Source organism: Castor canadensis, chromosome 7 (genome assembly GCF_047511655.1).
Source record: "Castor canadensis chromosome 7, mCasCan1.hap1v2, whole genome shotgun sequence".
NCBI lineage: Eukaryota > Metazoa > Chordata > Mammalia > Rodentia > Castoridae > Castor > Castor canadensis.
In genome coordinates this window covers 18,166,046-18,192,254 of record NC_133392.1, presented here as the reverse complement: position 1 = coordinate 18,192,254, position 26,209 = coordinate 18,166,046, and the positions used below count along the sequence as shown (strand labels likewise).

General features: G+C 35.3%; 1 protein-coding gene across 7 annotated transcripts in view; it reads left to right on the top strand.

Moving 5' to 3' along the window:
• Vti1a (vesicle transport through interaction with t-SNAREs 1A) overlaps positions 1–26,209 on the top strand; it is a 345,401-nt gene that overhangs the window by 62,169 nt on the left and 257,023 nt on the right. For 5 of the 7 annotated variants that reach the window (XR_012449627.1, XM_074078311.1, XM_074078315.1 and 2 more), the window contains exons 4-6: positions 9,665–9,742; positions 15,893–15,913; positions 20,506–20,590. Coding sequence is in view for 6 of the 7 variants with exons in the window: in XM_074078311.1 (XP_073934412.1) it covers positions 9,665–9,742; positions 15,893–15,913; positions 20,506–20,590 (184 nt within the window). In the remaining variant the exon portion in view is untranslated. The remainder of the gene's footprint in view (positions 1–9,664; positions 9,743–15,892; positions 15,914–20,505; positions 20,591–26,209) is intronic. The other 2 variants (XM_074078312.1, XM_020167024.2) reach the window with 1 other exon arrangement.

Here is a 26,209-nt window from a genome sequence, read left to right as displayed (position 1 = left end):
TACAGTGTAGGATGATGGTGAGAGGTCAAATGAAGAAAAGAACCGAAAAGGGGCCATTGAGGCCAAAAGTGGTACAATTTAAATGACAAAATAAATGAAGAAGTCTTGGATAGTAACCTAAAGTGTAAGCAAATATCCATCAGTCCATACTGATACAAATGATAACTACACAGCCTCTCATGCAGAAGAATGCCAGATAATTGATGTAGGTCCTCTGCGCTCAAGGAAATGGAGCATAACCCCCACCCTTAAATGTGGCTGCTCATAGGGATTGCGCTATGGGAAGAGGAAAAGAGTAACTGCAGTGGAGAAACCCACCAAGTGATCGAGGTCAGCCTCAGCAGTGAGAACATGTTGCTAATATGCAGCCTTGGTGCAGTGTGATAAAAATGGCACTCTACCTCTGTGGTCTTCTTCCCCAAAACAGGTCACTCCAGGCTGGTTATAAGAAAAATTTCAGACAACTCCCACTTGAGGGACATTTTACAAAGTGCCTGGTCAGTGCTCCTCAAAATGTCAAGATTGTTAAGACCAACAAAGTCTGAGAGCGTGTCACAAGCCAAGAGGTGCCCAAGGAGACACCACTGAATATAATGGATGGGATCCTGGGACAGAAAAAGTACCTTGGTAAAAAAAACAGAAAACCTGGGAAAAAGATGGACTATAGTTAGTAATCATATATGATTGTGAACAATTGATGTATTAATCATGACAAGCTGGGTGTGGGTTGTATGAGAACTCTCTGTACTATCATCATAAATTCTTTATTTTTTATTGTTGTACTTGGCATACACTGACATTTACACAAGTTCTTTGTAAATTTTATGTAAATTGAAAATTGTAAAAGTTAAATGTTCATTTAAAAAATGTGACCAGTGACTTTGGTGACTAAGAAGTCACTGGTGATCCAGGGGAGTCTGAGAGTGGTAGGAAAGTAGCTTGGAGGAAGTTGAGAAGTGACTAGCATGTAAACAAACAAAACTTTCAGAAAGTTGGGCTCAGAGAGAAGGGTAAGGAGAGGTGGGGCACTGGCTGGGAAGGGTAGTGGAGGAGGAAGTCTGTTACATGTAGAAAGCTGGATGCATTTACAAATGCTTATAAACTTAAAGGAAAGAGTAAGAGAGAGTGAGACATTAAAGATATAAAAGAAAGATCATTTAATTGCTAAAAGCAAGACCCCCGAGTAGCAGGATTTTATGTTTTTTCAATTCAAAATGGAGAAGTGTGTGTGTGTGCGTGCGATATTGGGGTTTGTTGAACTTAGGGCTTCTTGCTTACTAGGCAGGTGCTCTGCCACTTAAGCCACACTCCTGGCCCTTTTTTTGCTTTTATTTTTTGGATAGGGTCTCATGTTTTTATCTAGGGCTGGCCTGAGACCACAATCCTCCTATCCATGCTTCCCACATCACTGGGATTGCATGTTTGAACCACTGCACCCAGTTTGTTGGCTGAGATGGGGTCTCAAAAACTTTTTGCCCCAGGCTGACCTCAAAACATGACCTTTCTGATCTCCATCTTCTGGATAACTGGGATTATAGGTGTATACTCAGCCCCAAAATGGAGACTCTTTTAGAAGAACATGTTGTTATTAAGGCAGGTGTGTGTTCTTATACTTATTTTATTATATTTTGTTTTGGGTCACCCTAGTATAAAAGTGTTCTCACAGAAACTTTGTGCTAAAATGTTTTTCTTATATTGCCTAACTATCGCAGCTTTATTGGCTGTATCCATAAGGCACTAAAAGATATCATACATCTCTGAATTATAAACACTATAACCTTACTATATAACACAGAATATTCTTTAGTAAAGAATACAAAAGTAATCACCAGGACAAAAAGTTTTAGAAACCGTTTGCCTATGTGATAGGTGGTTACAGTCTAGATTCAAGAGTAACCATACAAGGAATCACCAGGTTCTATGGATAAGGAGGCAATTCTTAACACATCTTAAAAACCTGTGTGGCTCCCCCGTGAGCCACGTGGGTGATGGTTATTGCTTTATGGAGTGGCCTTTGAAGATTAATCTTGAAACATGTCTAAGTAACTCCCATAGGTGTGGTTGTGACTCACCCTCTGAGATCAGGCTTTTTATTCTATCAAATAAAATATTTTACCTTAAGCATTTGTCATCGTTGAGCTCTCAAAGTTGTCAGTGTTCCAAATGTTGACAAGAATGTATATGTAAAGACTTACTATCATTGTCATCCTCGTGATTATCATTTATTTTTGGAGGAGGGTGACAAGAAACAACGTCTGTAGATTAGCCAACTTTGTAGCTGATGATGAGTTCATAGAACAGGGGAATGGTGCCGCAAGCTTTGGCTTTGGGGAATGAAAATAGGACGACCCCAGCTTCTCTTAGTGGTGCCATCAAGTGAAAAGAACACCAGCATTTGCAAACAGGTCTGCCTTGTTCTGCCTGGTCTTTCCTTGCCCTGTGGCCTTGGATAGATCACAAATGTGACTTACAACTCTGAATTTGTAACCTGGGCTAGGTGATACCTCTGTGTCAGTTATACAGAGTCCTCAGGATCACTGGAAACCATGGCTACAGATGGCTCTTCAATAAATGGTCACTTTTCCTTCCACCTAGGTGGAATACACACTGAAATTAGAATTATGTGAATGAATTATATACATTTATGTCTTCAATTTCAGTAGTTCATTTTAAAATACATATGATGCATCTTGCTGCATAACGTTCATTTATCAGAAGATCGCTTTTCCAGTGGAGGTGTGTAGGGTATTTTATACCAATAAAACCAAGAGATAAACATTTTGATTTCTTTGAGTCTGTGGAGTCATGTTATTTTACATTCAGAAAGACTTTTAAAAATTAGTTTAAACAAACAAAAAGAAAAATAATTAGAATTTTTCCTATGCAGGTTTACACTATTCCAGATGCTGACAACATCTGGGCATTCTATCATGAGCTGTTTTTCTGAATGAAATAACTTAATTGTTGATTGACAAGCTAACAAGATTGAAGACACAGTCACACAGTTTTCAATAGCAGTGTCAAAAGTCATAAACCACAAGCATATGCAAGCAAATGGGTCATGATGCTAGCTAACTTATGTTGCTTTTTGAAACACTAATGCTAAACTTAAATTTCAGGCTGAAGTTTAAAAGAGGAAATGAAGAAATGCAGTTACTTGATTTCTGGGCTCTCTGTTTTGCAAATCATTAAATGATGTAGCAGCAATGTGGTCAGAGTTCCTAGTCTAAATAAAAGTCTATTCTAGCATTGTGCAGCACAAATTAGTTCTTTTTCCATATGGATTGCATACGGGCTCGTGGGGGTCTATATGAATACACACATGCAGAATCTCACCATATGCATGTAAATATTCACATCTTGTTATACCCAAGTTAACAAAAGTAATAAAGAAATGTGATGTAATTTATCTCATTATTTACAGCCAAAACATAAATACCATTTCACACAAGTCAAATGTGTTTGAAAGTCCAAACAAAAGTAATAAGTGAGACTAGTTAAGATAAAATGACCAAAAAACTTTAAAAAATTAAGTCTCTTTTCCTAGCATTGCATAGTAAAGCAGAGTAGATTATTTCACATTCTCATGGCAACCTGCTTTTCTAGCTCTGGTGGTAGCCCAGCAGCAGGGTGTGTTAGTGTATTCTTTCTGGTGGCTTGCAAATGGTCCACTGGCCGTGAGATTATGACAGATAGAAAGTACACTTACCTTCATTAATGCCATGGTATTGGTGACATGTGGTGTGTGTGCTTTCCAGCGAATGAGCTTGACCTTTGGCTCTAAACAGTCCCTTGAGCAAGAGCAAGCCATGTTTAGTGCAATGACTACTTAGAAAAGCAGATTGCAACTTACTTTCTCTGGTAACATTAAAGAAATGCAGTGAAGTTTTTACTTTTGGAAACCTTCCCAAACTTTCAGCACCATGAAATAAGGAATTGGATAGAACAAAGTGACCAAGTTACTGGTTTAAGTAACATGGATTGAAAAGCTGCTTTCAAAATATACTGCAAATTGTTTGAAAGGGAGCACTAAACATACTCATTGCCACATATGTATACAAGTTTTATTGCACTGTTTCTAATATCATCTCATATTCAGATGCATATACTTTATAAGGCTATCACAGCCAAGTTATTAGGACAGGTTTATAATATTTATATCTTCACACCAGCCACAGGAAATAGGTATTAATACCACTGTTTTAGAGATGAGAAAACTGATATTCACAATACTTACTTTGACCAAGGTCATAAATTGAAGTATTGGCTCTGTTCTTTTCATTCAGTTCCTTGCACCTTTTCATTCTAACAGCTTTCTAGGAGGCAGTTTGTCTTTACCCAAACCATCTAATATGATATGTTTAAACCTTTAATTGTTTTTTTTTGGGGGGGCGGGAGGAGGCTGGCTAGAAGTTAACACAGTATAGAGAATACTCTAACATTCATAAATTTCCTTTTTCTCCAAAATATAAGTTTCCTGCTCTGGATTAGTGAGTTGTTTTTCTTTTTCTTTTTTTTTTTTTTTGAGTCCTGGTATAGGGGTGGCATGTGGCTAAAATGCTGAAACCGGCCATGGAGAAACAGAAGTGAGGTTAAAAAATGTAGTAGTTCGTGCCAAAGACAGATGTATTTTCAAAACTGCCGAGTATTAACATTGCTATGATATTATTTAATTAGAACCAGATAAAATTAGGTAAGAAAGTAATGCCAGCAATTATATAGCTGGCTAATAAATATAATTTCACAGTATTCTGTAGATATCCCAAAGTGTTAATTATAACAGGAGCAAGCTAAATTCTTTGGCTATGAAAGCACAGCAGTTTTTAATAGATGTATCACCTGGTAACCTGGGGCATTATTAAAAATATGGAGACTGAAAACCTCCAGAAGCAGTGGAAAAGTCTGGCCAGACTAGTTAATTTGTTTTAGAACTATGGAGAAATCTATTAACCATTTCTTCTGTAGACCAGTTTGATTAGGAAGTAGGACAAGCCGCTCTTTCATTACTTACCAAAACCCCCACTGTACTTTGTATCAATTATTTGGCTGTCTGCAGCACATAGATTAGAGTAAAGGGCTTTCTTAGTGTTTGTGAATATTGCAGATTGCTGATTAGTAATTAAAGTACTGAATGAAGAAATTGGGCCCAAATTGAATGGGAATGAGAAAGTCTTAATTCTGTGATCCAGATGTTAGAAACAGATTGCCTTGAGCAGCCCATTCAATGCACTCACATTGTACATGGCCATGCAGTATTTGCTTCCCATGTAAAACTCTAGTCAGATGCTGTCGAGAAGGTTTCCTCTTCCATGCCTGTGATGTAGCTGTATGGGTATTAATTTAGTGAAATATCCTGTCTGCCAGGTGTGGGAACTAGCTGATTTTATTGTAATACCAGATCATTACTTAATTCATATGCAACAGAGTACAGCACATGGAAAGCATTATAAATCTATTTACAATGTGGCTGGTCTGATGATAACATTGTATTAAATTCCCAGGTGAGGCAATTTAAGCAATTGCTTTGCCATGTGCACGCCATGGAAATTAAATTCTCATATATGCTTTAGTAATAAACCAACTTCATTGTTATGTTTTTGCTTGTGGTGGGCTGTAGAATCCTCATTTTGGTTACATATACCGTGCTTCACATATAGAATCGTACAAGAGACACTACCAGAGATCACAATTTTTAATTAGTTTAAGCTAAGTTAATTTGTTTTGTTTCTAATTTAGCAGTGCTTGTCCATGAACACATTCAGCTCAGCTGGGAGATGTTAAGGCTTGGGTCAAGTAGATAGATTATTTCAAGCCAAATTTCCAGACAGAACTGGACAAGTGTATCTGTTTGAACTTTGTTTTAAGAAAATCAGCCAATCAGTGTGCAAATCCTGTTCATCTTCTAAGTCAAAAATTGAAAATCTTTTTGAATATGAAATTCTCAACTTTCATAACCAGACTTTTGTCATCATTTTAAAGTAGCCACTTAAACTTTGCATATCTGACTTCTCAGAGGCAACAGTCAATTGCTAATTTTCCATCTTTTTGTTTATACTTGTTCTGTAAATTTTCTAACAGTATCTAGTTCACTGAAGTATGTGTAAGTTGGAAGGAATGATGAGCTTTATATAAGCATACAACTAAAACTGAGGGGTGCTCTTATATTTAATACTGTGTGTGTGTGTGTGAGAGAGAGAGAGAGAGAGAGAGACAGAAATATTGTCAGTTGAAGTTTTTCCACCCTTATGGTATAGACCAGAAATTGCAGTAGATTACAAACTGCATACAGCTTCTGTCTTCTCCAGAAGCCACATATAAAGCACCAGCAGACAGTGGTAACTGACAACTAAGACTAAAAATGTTGACAATTTCTTGATTTGCCTGGTTAGCTTATGTATAGAAGTCATTAACTATTTATAAAATGCATTATGAATTGGGTTCCTTCAAACTGTAGCTGAATGTGTGACATTTCCAACTCAAATTCTCATGCTTGCATTTGGCTAAAGTACAGGTTTTATACTGTTGGTAATGAAGTAAAAACATTTTAGTTAGGTTTATCAAGATACAGGAAAGGTTCCCATTTCATTTACTTTTAATCTCTAGATTAGAGTATTATGTAGGTACTTACTAATAACTGTAGCATGAGGTTTTAAAAAATTCCTTAAAAGATAACATAATTTATTGATATTTTGGAGAAAAATTGTCCATAAAATAAGCAGTTTGGTATTCAAAGGAATTTTTCATTTTTGGGTTTTCAACTAGCTTAGTGATGATCTTGCAGACTGAATTATGGTTGATTACATACAATCAGCTTACTTAAAATTTCAAACATTCAGAAATTATGAGAGTATGCCAATATTGGGCATCTAAATATAAGTTTTAATAAAACAAAGTATTGTTGTTTTGTTTTTATAAAATGAAACTCAAGGGTTAAGAGTTCTGTCTTCAGAATTGTTGTGTCATTTTCACGGGGAACTTTTTCTGATACTTGAAATGAGTTGTCTTTTTATTCTTTAAGTCAGCCTGTTAGAGAGGACTTTGTTAAACTCAGCATATCGTTTGCTTAATGAAATCCAGAAAAGGCATCCAAAATGACCAGTTTTTGCCATTCCATTGGCAAAAAATGACAGTTAGGAGGACCACCCTTCAACTGTGTTCTCTACTATTGCTAAGCATGTATTCTCTGATATTGCTAGTTTTCAAAAACAGTACATTCTGGCCAAAACAAGATTAGGTATAGCGATACATATTTGTAATTTTCTTCTTTAGAAGTATGGTAAATAGAAGTAAGAATGTAATATAATTGAACAATCTATGCCAATTTGTTGGTATTTTGGTGAAAAAAGGGAAAAACAAAAACAATCTCCATATGATATTCTTCCATACTGTGGAATGTTTTAGTCCCCCATAGTGCTGAAATGAATAATTAAAAAGGCAGCTCTGATTTCACAGCCTGTTTAAAGGTTCTCATTTCCTTTAATGCTGTAAAATACTTTTTCTTAGTTAGTTTGAAACTACTGTAGTGGGGAATCTCCAAATAGGCAAAAGAAAAATGACTTGATCCTAGTACTGTATTAAGGCATGAAGTGGACTGTCTTTAATTTAGCATTTTAAATATAATTCAGTATGAAGTCAGTATAAACAGATTATAGTAGCTTCAGTAGCTCCGGTAAGAGAATCAGGCTTAATATATACTCTTCGCGGTGATAAAATATTCACAAGTGAACGAGTTGAGTCACTCCTGAATTTTCAAGAGATTGATATAGATGCCTTCACTGACCTCAGGCTAATGACGTAACTTCTCTAGTTTGTCCTTCTGCCTGCAACATTGTTGTAGTTTCATTTATCTACTTATAGACTTAATGCAGTTGCTAAGGTATAACACACATATATGTGTATATTTGTGGTAGGGAAACAAAGCTTAGCCTGGCCACTCAGAGCAGGAAAGGGATGTCTCTATTTACTTTATACTGTAACATTTGGCAGTTACTGTGCCTTTTCTCTGAGTCTATCCAGAGGGTGAAAGAATAGGGACTAGTTTTTGTAAAGTAGAATGAGCAGTCAACTGTGAGTCAGGACCCCAAGGTTCTAATCTCAGTTTAACCAAAACTACCTTTAGAATTCTATGAAGGTGATTTTGTTCCCTACAAATGGGAGGGGTATCTATATTTATTTAGCTTTATTTATATGCCATTAAGCCTTTTTAAACTGGGTTCTGCTAGAGCTATGAACCCTAAGTCTTCAATTATATGCAATAAACTAAATTCTCTCTATGTGACATCCTTGGGAGAATTGAGAAAATAGTCACAGAAATAACACTCTGTGTGTGTTTTGTGATTCAGATAAGGAACCCCAGTGGAAAAAGGCCTCTTAAAAATGATTTAAAGTTTATTGGTTGTTCTTGTCTAAGGTCCTTTTAAGTTCTAATCTAACGTGATTTTGTTTTAGATGTTTTCTGTGAGGCCAAGCATTGTTACTCACTGGCTAGTCTAAAAATCTAATTAAAATCTTGTTGACTTATGTCCATGGATTATAAGTAGTCCTTTTAAACTATAATACCTTTTCAGAACACAGTTAAACAGGTAGGAAGTTTTAAGTCCCAAACTGTAGACTCCAGTAAGAAAGCAATTATTCTTTCCCTTCAACCATTTTCTAATTGCCCATTTTTGCTCAGTTCAGGAGCAGGAAAAGCAGCAAAGTAACTTGTAAATCTGAGTTTATCTCTGAAATAGTGAAGATGAAGTTGGAAATGAGTACCATACTCTAGTTTCACAATTATTTTCAGCTCCTTTTGGCTTTTGCAGATGTGTGTACATTTAGATAATTCATGAATTGCTTGCAGACATGTCCCTCTGACTTTACAGGAAGAAGTAGATTTCTTGTAAAACAAAATTTCAGTGTGTGAAACGTTGACTCGCAGCCTTCTTGTCTTTAGTTCCTGGGATTGTGAAAGATTGACCTATTGTCTACTTGCCTATTGTCTACTGGGAGTGGGAAATTTAATTTGCTTTACTAAACACACACACACACACACACACACACACACACACACACACACTCCCATTACTTTTCCTTAAGCCATTATTTATAGAGAAGTTGGAGACATTTAAATCATTGTTTGGATAAGGATGGGATTTTAAATTCATTTTGGATAGTAACATTGCAATAACGAAAGGAATATAGATGTGCTAGTCCAAGCATTCCAGCATAGAGTTGGAGATACAATTTTTATCCTAAAATTAGAAATTTTTAAAGCTCCAAATTGTAGTCCATTTCCTGCTATAATATTGAAGACCTGTATATGTTCGTGCTTTAATTACAGTCTGTGAGTTTTATAGATAAAGAGCTATTTAGCTATATTTCTTTCAAGTCCAGTGGTCTTATTTGAATGATAATATATGGACTAATATACAAGTTCTAGTCCATTTATGAATGTTTACATAGTACAGAATGTTCTCTCATTGGCATTTTTAAAAACTCTTATTTACACTAATCCTCTCAAGTTCAGGAACTTTACACAACTTTGGTTTGCAAATGTTCACCAGTAGGTTTCCATTAGGGGGCTCTCGAGGTTTGAGATGATCAGCCTTGATTCCAATAATGCTTGGAAGCCTTTACTTTCTAACGTTCATCTCCCTCTTTCCCTTTTTGTTTTGTTTTATAGAAAAGGTCACGGATCGCCTACAGTGACGAAGTACGGAATGAGCTCCTAGGGGATGATGGGAATTCCTCAGAGAACCAGGTAGAATGCTAATGGGGAAGGCCCGGTGGGTGGCTGGAGGGTGAAGGAGGTCACAGGCACACTGGGCTCTCAAGCTGCTCCTTAACAGTATTAGCAGCAACTCATGTGGAAGCGGTACTGTTTAATGCAAAGCTGGAGTCTTAATCAACTTCAAAATGTTTCTTGGAGATCTTACATTTAACCCTTTACCTTGTGATCACTGTCTGCTATCTTTTTAAAAATCTTTTCTTCTCTTTTCTTTATTATTTAGTACTTAAGGAATAACTTGAAACACACTGTTTGCAGACAAAGCCAAGGTCTTCACCTCAAACACATGTAAAAGGAATAAAAAAGTACATAATACAGCTTTGATAATAATGCAGTATAATTAAATCAACACTTGCAGCAAAACAAATGAAAGTAAGCTTTCAAAATTCAGCAGTGCAGCTCAGTCTCCTATTGTGTAGCTTCTTAAAAATACATTCACCAAAATGCAAATTGCAAGCACCAGTGCAGAACTTGGCTACCCAGACAGAGGACCTGCTTCTGCCAAATAATAGTAATAAAATAAAAATAGGATAAGTCTTTTTTGCATTTTAAGATCTGCATAGGTTAAAAAAAAAAGAGAGAGAGATACAATTTCTTCTTAAAAGGGTCTTACAACTTGGCTGTCAATTCTCATTGGATCACACAGTAGTGATATGAGCCTAATTAATGTACTACTTCTGTCTTTGAATTAATACTGCAGACTTTATTAACTCAGATTGATTATGTACATGACTTTTAAAAAATGTTTCAAGCACCTCAGTGAAGAGATGATTTAAAAAAAAATACTTGTCCTAGACTCAAACTGCACTAAAGATTGATTGAGGATGGGGAACCTCACAAAGCAAGACTTGAATGTGTTTATTAAGGTTACTTTGGCAGATATAGTAAAGATCTCTACTCTGGAAAATAAACCATTTATTGGGAAAATCAAAATTTCTATAAGATAATGAAACAATACTGATACATTATAAAACTTGCATAATTGCATTTATCATTCGATAAATGGTATACCATTATATCATCAAATATAATATACTAAATTACCATCTGCTATACTAAATTACCATCTACTATATATATGTCTGTTATAGTATCTGTTAGAATATTAATACTATAAACAGGGATGTTACTGGTATGATTAAAGCTCCACCCACCCACCCTCCCAGAAAAGGAAAGAATTAGTAAGTTGATGATACTTGTTTTGTTGAAGTTCTCATGTCCTCCACTATTTGAATGTAACCAGCTTGAGTTCAGACAAGTAAACACATTCAAATTTGATGGGATTTCAGCTTCCCTGATTGGAAAAGGAGAATAGCAAAAGGAAAAAAAATAGCACATCATACATAAAAGAGTGGTGTGATGGAGTGGTTTTACTCATAATAGGTTAAATAATATGAGGATGAGAGAAAAAATATTTTCTTCCTTTTTTTAAAGTGAGGTTTGGCTTGTTTGTGCCTCTTGAATGAATGAATCATAGTTTTCTCTCCTACCTACTGCAAAAAAACCATTATCTGGTTTCCAAAAAAAAGTATATGTAGTTTAGTTCCCATGTCAGTTCTTTAAAAAGCTATAGATCTTTCCCTCATTTGAAATTAGTGCCCAGTGTAGAGGAAATAGAAAGGAAGGGGCTGTTCCTGTCTGGCTCTGACTCCTTTCTTGTAATGAGTGTTGTAGTTCTGTGACAGGAATCCTTTTTTTTTTAAAGCCTGTTCACTTCTCTTAATGGACATTTTATGTGCCTAAAATATTTGCCTATGTACATGGAAGTATGATTTTATGCCTAAAGAGAAATACTCCACAAAAATAGATTTGAGCTTATATTTTTCTGAATTTTTCAAATTGTATTTCTGTCATTTTAAAGTGATTATGCATAGATTTCTCCTGGACTTACATAAATCAAACTTATAGATTTTGAAAGTGCTTGGAGAACCTGAAGTTTGTTTAGTTGTAAGGAGCTGTCATTTCAGTAAATAGAGTCTGATAAATTTTAGTCATGAGATTATGTTACTTTTAAGATTATTACTTATGTGAACTTTTCAGCCTAAAATTTGAATGGAGTTTGAAAGTTCAAAGAGAACATGCTTACCTTTTGGGATATTTTGTTACCAAGTATAGCAAACTTTCTACATCATGATGTGTTTTGAGGCTCTTTGCCATAATGTAGGCATTAAAATATCTCAAACTAAACATATCCTTAACCAAGTATAGTCAGTTGAAAATAACTTTTTATTCTACATTGGCATTTATTCAAACTAAGTAATGAAAACAGAAGCTCTTTCTTTAAAGAAAAGATCTTTCTTCATATTAATTTTTGTAGCTCAGAGCTAGGAAGATAGGTTTTCTGGGTAGGAGTACCTATAATTTATTAAGATAATATTTGCAGCCCAGAAAAAAGTTTATACTCAATTTAATTTTGATAGGTTGATCTTCAGCACTTTTGATATATAACACTTATGATAAACTTTTATAGGTCAAACTTGCCAATAAAATGAAAAAATTAGCAATATTTTTAAATTTAAATTGGGATATATCTGTCAATTAAAAACATATAGGGAGAGTAGAAAAGGAAAATAAGGAATTAATTGCAATGATTACATATAGATAAAATAAGTTGCTGACTAGTCAATTCCAATGCAGTGTGCACATCTCCCTATAGTGGTTTCTTTGTGAAGATTTAAACAAGTATGAATATAATAGCTATTATTTCTCATTCTGGAATTTATGATGCAACTTTTTTTAGGCATCTAAAATCTGATTGTTAATACATAATAGTTTATTATCTTTGAACTAGCTATAAATTACATTTTCTCTTAGGTATATAAACATTTCTGCCATAATTGGAGATACCAATATTTCAGAAATTTAGAATTTTTCAATTCTTAATTGAATGTCCCTCATACAATGCACATTCATTTAAAGCCAAATTAATTGCTTTGTATAAATTTGTTTCTGGCTTATACCCATTTATTGTTTCTTTGCACATTTGAGTATTGTTGGGTTATCATCTTTCCAAGAACTATTGTCTTAAGTGTTATCCTTTTATTCTTTTAAAATAGGGTATTTGCCATTCAGTATGGCAACATTTCTTTTCTTTGAGAGAATTGAGTTCTTGAATATAGTGGTGCTGTAATTTAGAGTGTAAACCTTAGTAGTTCTTGATTTCCTTTCATGAGAACCCTTCTCTAAAAAGGAAAGAAACAGCTTATAGAACAAAATCATATCGCCTTTGTATAGTGGAGAATGCTAATGGGGCAAGTAAAATATTAAGCTCTCGCTTGGAACCCTAGCAGTCTTACAGTCACCATGTGCAAAATTACATTGATCAATGACTTTGAGTAAATCCGAAATAGAAGATTCAAAAAGTATGTAAAGGGTAGGATAATTCCAAACGTTGAAACAGTTTTTGTGGTGAAGCAATATTTAGTAGATAATGATTGCTTAATTTTTCTAATGTGAGGTTCTCTTAAGTTCCGACTCGGGCTTGCTGTGCATAAAGTGTGTCAAACTTCAGCTACGGAGCAGGGGGTGAAGCCGGTCAATTTAATTCCCCGAGATCTGAAGAAGGTCGGTATCATTTCTTATAGCCCTGGCAGAGCAGATCATTACCAGGCACAAATCTGTTCGTTACGTGCTGAGGGTTTATAGCAAAATAAATAGACTGTCATCATAAGTTCAGAAAATTGTGTGTTCGACCCACGATAATGTGTAAAGGGCGTTTAATAGAGTTCAGCATTTATTCGTTATCTGTGTGCGGACAGAGACGGCAGTCGCGTTATCAGCCTCTAAAAAAAAATTCGGTTGCGGTGGGGGTCACGTGACGCCCGCGCAGGCCAGCCTCCCACGCCTGGCAGCGCGGGTTTGATTTTAGTCACAGCAGAAGGCTTAACCACAAGAGATTCCACTGGTTCAAACCAGCGTAAACCAGATTTCTTCAGCCCACAAAGGAACAGATTACCTCTTGTATCAAATTCTGCATTGGGGGAGAAAAATCTTTGTTTCAATAAAGATGTTGATTATCGTAACCCAACTTTGTGACATTGCACACTTTCATGTCACCTATGATGGAGCTAATAACTCAATAAAATACGAAATCACTACTTACAGTATAGTCTAAGCATTGTTCATTTTCAAACATACACCATCTTTGTTTAGTTCAATGCATAACTCTGGGCCTAATTAAAAAAAAAAAAGATAAAGATTAAAACCCTCCCATTACCTAGCTTAGCTACAAATCCGGTGTGGAGCTTGAATGCAGCCATGCAGCACAAACAAGATAGAACGGTTTTTGTTTGGAACCTATTGAAAAAACAAATGGGTAGCATTTTTAAACACTCATTGATTATGGCAGGGTGGCATGCCCCAAATGGTCTCCATTGCTGAGGAGTAGTTTTAAACTTTGGCCCTTTAAGTATCATAGTCAACTGAAGAATGGTTGCCTCAGAAAGAAAAGAGGGCTGTGCGATCAATTCCCAGATCATCTCGTTCTGAGAAATGTTTGCTTTTTTCTCCCATGATGTTCGAATAGCAAACAGAAAGATTCCAATATATGATAGGCCAGGTATCTTCGTTTAATATTTTACTTCTTCTAGGGAAGAATTTGTAACTTTTCTTGTAACGCGATGAGTTGCTTTTACTTGAACACGTTGGATGGTTGCTGAGAGAATGAGTGTATTTAAAAATAATGGCAACTTCTTGTCCGTTTTGAAGATAAAATATCAAAAGTTTAATTTTTATTAAATGTGCACTGAGATGTATAATAAATTCTATACCTTTTTATAAAAGGTTCATACCAATTTTGAAATCTCATTCTTTTGTACTTGAAATACTTTTCATGTAACAAATGAAAAAACAAAAGCTGGAAAGCATACCGCCTGCCTTGAATTTGAGACTAAAAGAGCATTAAGCATTGAGAATTCAGGGCTGGGTAAACATGATACTTTTAGAGAGCTCTATAATGAGAAATTCATAGCATGTTTCTCCCAGAGCAATAGTTTAATTTATTGGCCTGCGAATGTCAAGTGTTATAACAGATGTTGCAGATATTGGTATGTTTAAAAATTATCAGTTGTAGACCTGAATTGCTGAGGATGCAAATTTCAGAACTACAAAATGGTTTATAGTCTACTACAACAAAGGTTTCAATTTCTGTGCATTTCAGAAACTGTGGTAGTCATCTTAACTATACAATGATATTTGTGGTTTAGAATAATGCCAAACACAACACACAGAGAGAATGAAGCAGATTACATCATTTTTTTAGTTCCTACAGGTTAAGCAACTTGTTTTATCTGTTATATTTAAGGCAATAGAAAAATGTTTTATATAGGAGAATTAAAATGTTATCATAGGAGAATTACTAAAAAGAGTGATTTTTTATTTAATTTAGTGAAAACGTACCACAGCACAAATGAAGAAGAGGTTGTTGCTTTAAGATGGCTTAGTTTATAAGATAAAGAGAATTGAAAAATGAGGAAACAAAACATGCCATGTGGTTGCTGTAGTCTCTTAAACAAAACAAAAGTATCTAAAAATTAGCTGATACATAATTTATTCTCAATCAAAATAATGTTACCTCCAAATGCAGTCCTGTTACTAGAGTGGGTACAAGTATGACACTGACTCACATAATAGTTTTTTGCTTTAAATACTTACTGGAACCAAAACATGAACTAGTAATCATTTTCATTTGTTGGTAAAATCTGAAATCACTTGTCAAGGCTCTGAATAGAGAAACATCCTGAAAACTTGTATATACAAAACCTCTTCAGTGGTACGTTCTTAGAAGAGAGGAACAGTAAACTTGTTTTCTTTCTTTATAATATAGACTTCTATGAAGTCATTCCTCTTTATTTCATGATGGTGTCTTAGATGTACTTTAAAAGAGAATTTCACACTATTCTCTTTGTTTAATGTGACAGTGAGAAAGTGATCTTTATTCGTTCAAAAAACTCTGCGTGTAGTCTATGTTTAGGTTCTTTTAATGTGTTTGTCTGTGATTTTTAAATGCTAAACATGTAAACAGATAAATTGTCAATGTTAATTCTGTACACTGTCACACAACTGATCTTTCTTTCCTGCCATTTCTTTCCTTTTTATCTTTTTTTTTGTGCATTCATGTTGCAGTTGATAAAATTACGTGAAGAGGTGAGTAGTTTCTAGCTTCCTTTTTTCCTTTTAATTCTACTTTTCCTTATAAAATTCTGTTTCTAAATCTGAAGTGAATCTTTGCATTCATTTTCCCAGGGAAATCTACACATAGCAAAATTGGCTCAAAAACCTTTTGTACTGACCATCTTATAAAAAAAAATCAGCTGTATTCCAATCATGATTACTACAGGGCTCATTATTCTTTGTTGACACTGAAGGAAAGTTAATATTTTGAAGTCCAAAAACAAAACAAAGGGGGAGACAATAAAGGAATATCTTTAAACTGTTCTGAGTTTTATTGTAAGCTCTAACTTCAAATTTGCTCTATTTGTGTTGGTTTCTCGAAAAAAGATAATATGATTTAATTTTTGGTGAGATTTTGATTTACTTTATTAAAAACTGTTCTTAAATCAACTCTTTTCCCTCCCTCCACATTCTCAGGCTCAACATAAGACACCATGAATGTGTTATCCTTTTGGGAAACATACATAAAACATACATACGTTATAAACACCCTGCTAGTCCATGTACACAGATACCTAAGGATAGCCAAAGCTCGTGTCATTGTTAAATACTTTCCTTTTGTAGGAAATTGCACCCAAATGGGTTCTCATTTTTCTGAGTTTACTAGTCAGTTTCATTATGTAGCTCTGGACTTTTTGTGGTCTAGTAAATAGTTGCAGCAATGTTAATAATTTTATCCTCATATCAATGAGGAATGCTGAATCTGTTTATAGTTTTTGTTTTACTTTTAATTAGGCTACATATGTCAAATATGCTTTGGTTTTTTTTTCTCAGAGATAAAATAGTTATATTTTTTATTTAGTAAGTTTGAGTTTTGTTATTTTTCTATTAAGACATAGAAATGGACCATACTGCCATTTAAAAATTGTCTACTTGCTTATAATCAGAGTACATTGAATTACTTTTGACTTTGGGTTGGATATATTGATTGATGTTTTCCTAGAGGTTTTTTAATTGCTGTATCATTATTCTCTAGGTGATGCGGATGTTAATATAGAAGCTTATAAATAGTGGTTTTCAATAACTCTTATTTCAGATGCATTAATGATGTCCCCTCTTAGTAAAAGTAAAAGTAGCATATAAACTGGTGGGTGAAAACACGAACACCATCACTATCCAGTGTTTTTGTGGATTTTCTTTTCTGTATGGGATGTGGGTGCATAGATAGATAGATAGATAGATAATTGCAGTTTTGATGTGTAAGATTATTATTTGGGTGAGTGATTTTTCTGAATGATAGAATATCCATTTGTATATATTTACATATTCTCACATTTAAGTGAAGAATCTGAATTTTCAAATGTTGATGGAACTAACGATAGAGTTAATAAAGAAATTACACAAAGCTCTGGTCCCTGAATTTAAGCAATGAGTATGAGCAGTAAAATTTGTACCTTATTCTAATCAGTATTTTTGTCAGATTTTTGTTAAATTGAGTATGGTATAATTAGAAATCTTAATTCTAAAAGCTTAAAACGTTATGTATGCATTTCTTTTAAGATGTTTTATTGTTGTTTGATGGCTTAATTATTTGTTGTTTCTGTATAGCAATAGTTTTATCAATTATGGCTCTAGAGTTTATGTTTTTGAAACTGTGCCCTGTACATAGAATTATAATTGGAAGAATTAGATCATTCAACTAATAGACTGATCTACTCTGAAGCAAAATTCTACATATTCTCTGATCTGGATATAGCATAGATATTTATAGACTAGATTTTGAGGGTGACATTGAGTTGGCATATGGTTTGCTCAGAGGTGACTACCTCTCAGTCAGGATTCTAATAGTAATCATACAGTGAATGTTATCCCAGATTTCTTAACTGGCACCTTTGCTAAGAAGACAAGCACCCATCTGCCCCAAAATACGATGTTTTATTGTGTTTGGAAACAAAGTGTGCACATCCCTTCCTCAGGAGGCTCTTTTCAGGGCTGCTTGGAGGCAGGGCTGGGTGCCGAGGGAGCTGATGTAGCGTTGGCTGTGCCGAGCTGTTTGAATCCTGCATCTCCAGCTCTCCACTTTGCACAGCTCCTCACACAAGTTGAGCTCTGTCTGAAGCTCCTGCACAGCTTCACTTACCTGCTTTGAAAAGGGCTGAGAAGAGGGTGAGAGAATGAGTTTGGGATGGAGTGTGGGGGCAAGTTGAAAGCATCAGCTGCTACTGTAGTGTATTTCCTTTCATTTATAGCGACCAGGGCAATGTATGACTAAGGGAACAATGTAAATAGCGCAGCTGTTATAGGAACTTGATTTTAGTTTGACTTAAGTAAAGAGGTTCCAAAATACAAAGTGAAATCCTGCTGGAAAGCTGCTGGTAAACCGATTGTCCTCTGTGTGCACATTTACTCTGATAAAGTCAAAACCTCCGGAAGAAGCAGTTACTTCCGTTATTTGAGAATATACACTTTTTAAAGTTCTTGCCGGGATTTTCTCTCCAGTACAACCATACAACCCACCAAATCATTCCACATTTAAACACATCATTTTCCACATTGTCTATCAGCATAGCTTTATTTTCTACACTGGATTTTAGCATGTAAGTGGAGTATCATTTCCAGTACTGATCTATAATTTTCTAAATCTGTATTAGCTAAATGTTTTATTTTTATATTATATCCAATATGAAAATGAACCCAAATATCCTCTTCTCTTAGTGTGGATTAAAATTCAGATTTACTCTTGCTTTCTAAGGTTTGATTGATAACCTTTTATGAAAACCAGAAGTTTGGAGTTATAAGTCCTTTGTTTAAGTAGAAAACAATATTCAGAGGAGGGAAGAGCAGTCCTTTCTCCCAGAATCTACATGTAGGGAGATTTAGGTAGGAGAAAGATATTTATGAGAAGCTTTAGTAGTATCTAATTTTATTTAAAAATAGTCAGCAGTGCCAAACACATAGAGCTCTTTGCTCTTTTTCTTTCAGTTGCAGCCTTCAGTGATTTTGCTTTTTCATGATATACGACGCTTTTGTTCCTCCATTTTATTTATTTAGGACTTTTTTTTGCAGAGGGAGGGGGCAATATTTTTCTTAATTTTCCCACTATATACTAGACAACTCTATTAATTATTATAGACTGTTATTGCAGCTTACTGACCTTCACATCAGGTCTTATCTCTCTGTTCTAAATGCATTGTTTTAATGATTCTCTTCCCCTCCAACCCTTCCCCCCAAAAAAATTTCAAGGAAAGCTTTGATGTGGCTTTAGCTGCCTCTAACGTCTGGCCGCATCTCAGATGTGTCACCTATGCCGGGAGGGAATAAGGAAATCACGTTTTGAATGGTAATGATAACATACTAATCACTTCCTTTCTTTGAAGATGGAAGCGAGATATTCTGTCAGCATCCCTGGCTGCTGGAGCTTGGAGGCACTGGTCTAGGTGTATTAGCTTAAGTGTGCATGTCAATACAGCTTGCATCTCCAAGATCCGTGGGGGCTCATTAGAGCAAGGTACATCATTTCACTCAACAGCCACTCAGATAATGTGTGTGGCACCTCCTTTTTTATTATTATTAGAAGGCATTTCTTCGATTTTAAGTGACATCTGTCAACAACACAAAGTTGTAGGTGTTGTGGTTGTATTTTTTTATTTTATTTCTTTTTGAACAGATACCAAAACCAATTTGAGGGAAGAAGGTATAATATACAAATACATGTACACAAAACATACACGTAGATACACAGACATACATACTCATTTGTCTCTGAGTTTCCAGGAGTATGTCGGATCTGTACCACACACACAGATATATATACTCATTCGTAGCCATAATTAGCATATAGATCTATTTTAGCAGCCTAAATGGATATAGTATATATTTTAAAAAGTTAAGAAGTCTTCATGTAGGAAAGAAAGTTTAGATGCTTAGAATTTGGTAGAAATTCTCTAATTTCCCCCATAGGATATAATATAAAAGAGATAGTTGTAATTATTATAATTTTAGTTTATAGTCTAAAACACTATCTGTTAAAAGGTTCATCTTCAATCTAGTGCCTTATATATGGGAATAAATCCACAGTTCTTTACATCTGTGTAAATGCAGAAACCTGTATCTCTTCTTTCTTGGTGGTGCCCTGAGTTGTCTTCAGACTAGAAGTGCTGTTTAGTATTCTGTTTTAGTAGCATATGTTCTTCTATATGGCATCTTGCTGCACATCCAAACTTAAGGAGCATTCTCTTAAAAATAAAGTTCCTGTTTAAAAATTACTATCTTCAGGAATCAAAGGAACAAGAGGATTTTTGAAATGATTGCATTTTATAAAAAATCAACACAAATAGAAATCATAGATCTGTGCATGTATTGGAGTAAATTCATTGTGGCCACTTACAATATGAGTCATCTTTTAAAACAAAAAAGTGATGGTCCATGTGTGAGTGATTGGAAACCTGTCCATTGTGTTCCTGTAATGAAAGATTTGCTAAAAATTAACTGTAATGGATTGTAAGCCACCCCCCCCCCCGCAACACACACAAATGTGAGGGCATACAAAGGCATTTTTTTTTAAAGGCAAAAAAAGAACATTGTAGACGGCCGTCTGATTTTTTTCCCCCCTTTTTCTTTTTCAGAGGGCACATCTGCTCGATAACACAGAGAGGCTGGAAAGGTCATCTCGGAGACTAGAGGCTGGATACCAAATAGCAGTGGAAACCGGTAAGAATTCTGAGAGTGAGCAAATTGTCTTGCTTATGCACAGCAGTCTTCACAACACATGACATTTCAGGGAAACTTCAAAGGAGTAGCAGAGGCAGAGCCCGAGATGTGGTTTACATATTGGGGAGACAATTGGGAGCTTATTTGCGCTTATCTTTTTTCAAGTTAAAAGGCATGACATCTACTGAAAACAGTTCCTGAGGTTTAAAAGTATACATCTGAAAAGAGATGGAATACTTTGTCTAAATTCTACATTTGTCTTAATATGCAGTTACATGTTGTCAGTTTACCCACCCGCAATGATTGCTAGGACACCGTGCAGTCCGCTTGTTTGCTCCTTTACGTTTTATTCACATATGTAAAAATTAACATTTTAATCAATCTGAATGATGTGGACTGGGGACAAAGAAATAGTGATACCTAGTTTACTGTATTTTTCTTGGTGTTGGAAATGCTTCCTAATGGTCTTGTATTTAAAAAAAAAAATTATCAGATCCTACAATACGATAGGAAAAGCCATAGTAAGCATCAGGCTTGTTGGTGAAACTTTGTTACAGCGCTAGCTAATATTGTCAGACTTTTCATTTGAACTGACCATAGTCACTAATTTCAGAAAACACACTCCCGCTTCTTCTAAGACTTGTCTATTTAAAGTAGACAAGCTTTTCAATTATAAATATTTCATGCAATGAGTATTTTTACACCAAAAACAAATATCCATTAAGGCCATAGTGGTTACCAGTTTCTTATTCTTTAGCCAGTTTTTTTTGGTTTTGTTTTATAGATTATAAGTAATCCATTTTAATATATTATTTTTGATAGCTCTTACCCAGAATATAAACCACAAAAACTTGTGATCAACAAAATATCCATCAATTTTTTAAAAATTTAATGTTGCCAAAATGTTGATTTCTGGAAGCACAGGTATAATGAAAATGATTCTAAGTAATTTGGTTTTGAATGGCTAGTGTTCTTCTTGCCCTGGATCTCTGGCTCTCCTAAATGGATTGGTTTATATGATGAATGGTAAGGAACTGAACAAGGAGGAATGCAAACAGCACTGGCATTCTATTATTGGTGAGAAATATGAGGAACACCATAAACCTTCCCATATTTTTAATAGCATGAGCTGTTCTTTTTGAGGTTAGTGATGGATTGGCTTTCTGCCCTGACCAGAATGAAAGCCAGCTTTTGTGTGTTCTTTTAGTTTGGGGGTTCACCTGCAGAGGTGACTCTTGGGAAGAATGTGAGTAGTGGAAAGAGCCCTGAACATGAGGTAAAAGGACCAGGCTCAGTTTGTGATTCTTGTTTGTGTGACCCTGAGCAAATCATATAATTGTTCTGAGCCTCAGTTTCTTCTTCAGTAAAATGGGAATAATATTGCTTGCCTCACAATGTTCTTTGAGAAAATAGCATATATTAAAGGGTTTTTACACCTCATCAATACATACATAAATGTAAGTATTATTATTAATGTGTGTTCATTTGTTGCAACCCAGTGATTATCTCATAGAAAATAGTCTTTGTGTTGCGAGTGAAATTTGCTCATTTTAATAAGGTGGGGGAGGAATGTACTACAACAACCCTTAGGAAATGTGGCATTGTCTCTATTGAACATTACAGTCACTAAGGGGACTTTCCATTCATGCGCTTCTGCCCACATGGGACTGGTTTGGACCTGGGCTTGGGGGACTCTTGCTGAAACCCTGATCACAAGGCTTAATTTGATTGCTGGGGCACATAGTTGAGTGTCTTTTTTCCTCTTTCACTACGGAATTCATGTAGTTCCTTCCCAAAGCTGAAGGAAGTCTTTAATGAAGATCACATATACCAGAAGGCCATGCATTGATCATGAGTGTAAGCCTGGATGGGATTTGATAGTTATCTTTTTGGTTTGTGTATACAGTGGTGTGTAGAATACAATGGTAGATTAACTATAAAGTTTTCTAAAAATAGAAAACTTACAAAATAGAAAAGTAGCCCTCATTTTGGGTTCTCTAAAATGCTCTTTGAGATATTACTTAAGTATAAAATCTAGGAATTATAACCTTGTGTACTGAATGGGAGAGAGAAAACTCCTATCATTAGGTCTTGTCACTTAAACTCTCCACATATATTCTCATGTTTGAAAAACAGAAGTCTGTCATATAAAGCTTGGGAACTTCTGGCAGACTACAAAAGTAAGTCTGGGAGGAGGAATAAGAATATACCTTTTGCAGTCAGGACAGATGTGACACAGCCTCTGCCTAGGCAGGAGTTATGCTAATTCATTTCCTTGTTTAAGTTTGAACGTGGAGTCAAATGAGAAGACAGGGAACAGGAAGATTGCTTTTACTTCTTCCTAAAGTAATGTGGAAGCAGTGCATTATGGTGGACAACATATTGCTTCTATATTTCCTTCCCCCTGCTAGCCCTCACCCTAGTCATTCTTAGTCAACAAACAGTTCTGTGTTTTGATTGTATAGAAGTTTATGTTGGTCATCTTTTTATTATAGTAGCAGTGGAAGAACAATATCATATAGCATCTTTCTAAAGGAAAAACTTTTTAAGCAGTGCTGGGGACAGTTTAATGGTATGATAGCAATTGTAGGTATGTATTTTTCTTCACCTGATAAATAACAAAAGTGTCACCCTCATTTTGGGTTCTCTGAAATGTTTTTTGAGATGTTACTTAAGTACAAAATCTAGGAATTATTACCTGGTATACTGAATTGGAGAGAGAAAACCCCCATCATCTGGCCTTGTCATTAATTTGCTGTGTGACTTTGAAAAGTCACTTAAGCTCTCCACATATATTCTCATATTTGCAAAACAGAAGTTTGACATTAGACTATCCCACAAGGTTGTTATGAGATAGAATAAGGTCAGATTTAAGTGTTTAGAAAATAAAAAACTGTGTATATTTATAAGTTACCACCACCAAAACATAGTTATCTTTCACAATAACTGGCAGGAATTTTAACAAAAATTTATAAATCACATGTTAATGTGATTATCATAATTTGCAAATATCATTTTAAAAAAAGTAATACAGACGATACAATAGAATGCATATAATTTTGATTGCTACTGTCTTCCTAACAAATAATAGAATTCATCTTGTAAAACTCTTGAATCACTTTTGACATTTTTAAGTTGTCTTGTCAAATAGGTAGCTATTACCTCTGAAGAACAGCTACTGAGCAGAGGAACATGCCTATGATTATTTTTAAGTGCCATTTGTACCCAATATACATTGAGTTTAATATCAATCAAGTGTTCTTCATGGATCTCTTTCTATTTGAGAAATCAGTGAAGTTACAAATCAATTAAATAACTCCATTTAATAAAGAAGGGAGAGTTAGAAGAGTATGACATTAAAGAGCTGATGCTAGCACATTCCAATTTAAGACTGACACCAAGAAGGCCCATTATCAGACTCATTAACAAAACTTCCTTGGGAATGACTGCCATAGACTAGATACTATGCTGACTGCAAGAGCCATTGACTTGATTCATTTTTCCTTTTCTTCTAAGCTCTTGTCCTGGAATTTCTGAATAAAAGATGACTCTTTTTTTCAGTTACTCAATCAGATATGACTTTTAGCTGTGAAGATACCCATTTTGTTTGAGGGGCCCAGACTTAATCCTTCAAACTCTGGGTTATCTGCCCTTTATCTTGAAATTATGATTCATTTTTTTCTCTGAAATAAATATCCCAGAATTGCAATAGATTCAAAACCAGTTGAAGGTGTGTGATTACTAAAAGGAATAGGCTGAAAGGCAAACTGTAAAGGGATAGAAAAGGAAAGCTTACTCTCTCTTTTCAGTTTGTAAACAGATAGCTCAAGACCCACATGACTGTCCCACTTTGTACTCCACAGGGGCTCAACTTACCTGGCAGTTGTTACTCTGGAACTATGAGTGAATTTGCCCATATTCTGTAGTCTCTTGTTTTTGGAACTTGATCTATACCATTTACTGACCTCCTTCCTGAGGCCCTTGAGTCTTCATTCTTTATTCATTCACACTGTTCTCTTAACATTCATCTCAGACCACTTAGCCTTAACTTCGAATTTGGCCACTAATCTCTTGACAACACAGTGCTAAACTTCCACCACACTTTCTGCCCTGAAAAAATGGTGTTCCATCCTTCACCTAGGGCTTTGTGGGCTAGTGAATGGACCTGTGAGAAATAATACAATGTTTATTAAACATTTAATATGGGCCACACGTCGTTCTTTGTACTCTATGTTTGTCATGTCTTTAATCCTTATCACATGGCTTTTACAGAGGAGAAAAGAAGAGACAGAGATTAAGTCATTTTCCCACACTTATTTGTTTTGTTTGTTTGTTTTGGGCAATACTGGGATTTGAACTCAGGGCCTTGTGCTCACTAGTGAGGCTCTCTACCACTTGAGCCATTCTGCCAGCCCTCCCCACGGTTATAAAGCTAGAAAATAGTATAACCAGATCATCTGATTCCATATTCTTAATCCAGTGGACCACACTAAAATTAGAATAGATTCCATATTCCTATTCCTTTCTCCATAATTCATTTTTTTAAAAAATGGCTATTAACAAAAAAACTAACTATGTGCCATATGCTGGGGACAGAACAGTGAACAAGACAGATAAGGTGCCTATTTTCAGGCAGTTTATATATAGGGGGAAGGGGTGGGCAGAATGAGACAGATATTTTTCAAATTAATAAATAAATGGAAAAGACCATTTCAGACAGTGGTTAAATGAAGCAGGGTATTAAAAGAAGCTGATAAAGCCTAGGTAGGTTGGCTAGTCAGGAAAGATCTCTGAGAGAAGAGACCTGTTTGTATGCTGGGTGTTGAATGCTACATAGATTCCATCAATAAGAAAGTCTGGCACAGATGATGCAGGAAGAAGGAAGAGCAAGCAAAAGGACCCTGAAATGAGATGATGTTTGGGATATTTAAGCAACAGAAAGTAGAACAGAATGGCTGGAGTGAAGTGAGCACAAGGGCACGGTATGTGGTCAGAACAGAATCTAGTAGGATGCAGAGTGTGTGGGGGCCATGGGCATGGAAGGAGTCTGGATTTTATTTTAAGTAGACTGTGACATCATTGGACGACCTTCTGTAGGCAAATGGCCTACATGCAGAAAATGACCAATCCATCAGGCTGACAGGAATGCACATTTGTGATTATGAATCTGGGCTGAATACTAAGTTTATGATAGTATTTTCTAGAGTTCCTAGAGGCATTATAAAATTATTTGTATATAAAGTATATATAAGTGTTTATATCTAATATAAAATATATTTATATCTTATGTATATATAAAATCCTCACCTCTCTCTCTTTCTCTCTCTCTCTCTCTCTCTGACTCTCTCTTTCACACACACACACAGAGAAGGGTTTTATAAGTTATCTTACAAAAATACCCATTTTTTTCTCTAATCATCTTCACTTCAGAAAAGTTCTAAGTATAAACATACTTTGTCACTTTGGCTAATTTTAAATCAGTCCAGAGAAGAAACAGGTTGGTTTCTTGCTCCCCAGAGTGGAGTTCAAGACCAGTAACACCGTTGTTCCCTGGTGAGTTGTTGGAAACAACTCAAGTCTGCTGAATCAGATCTACATTTTAACAGGAGCAGCTGTGAT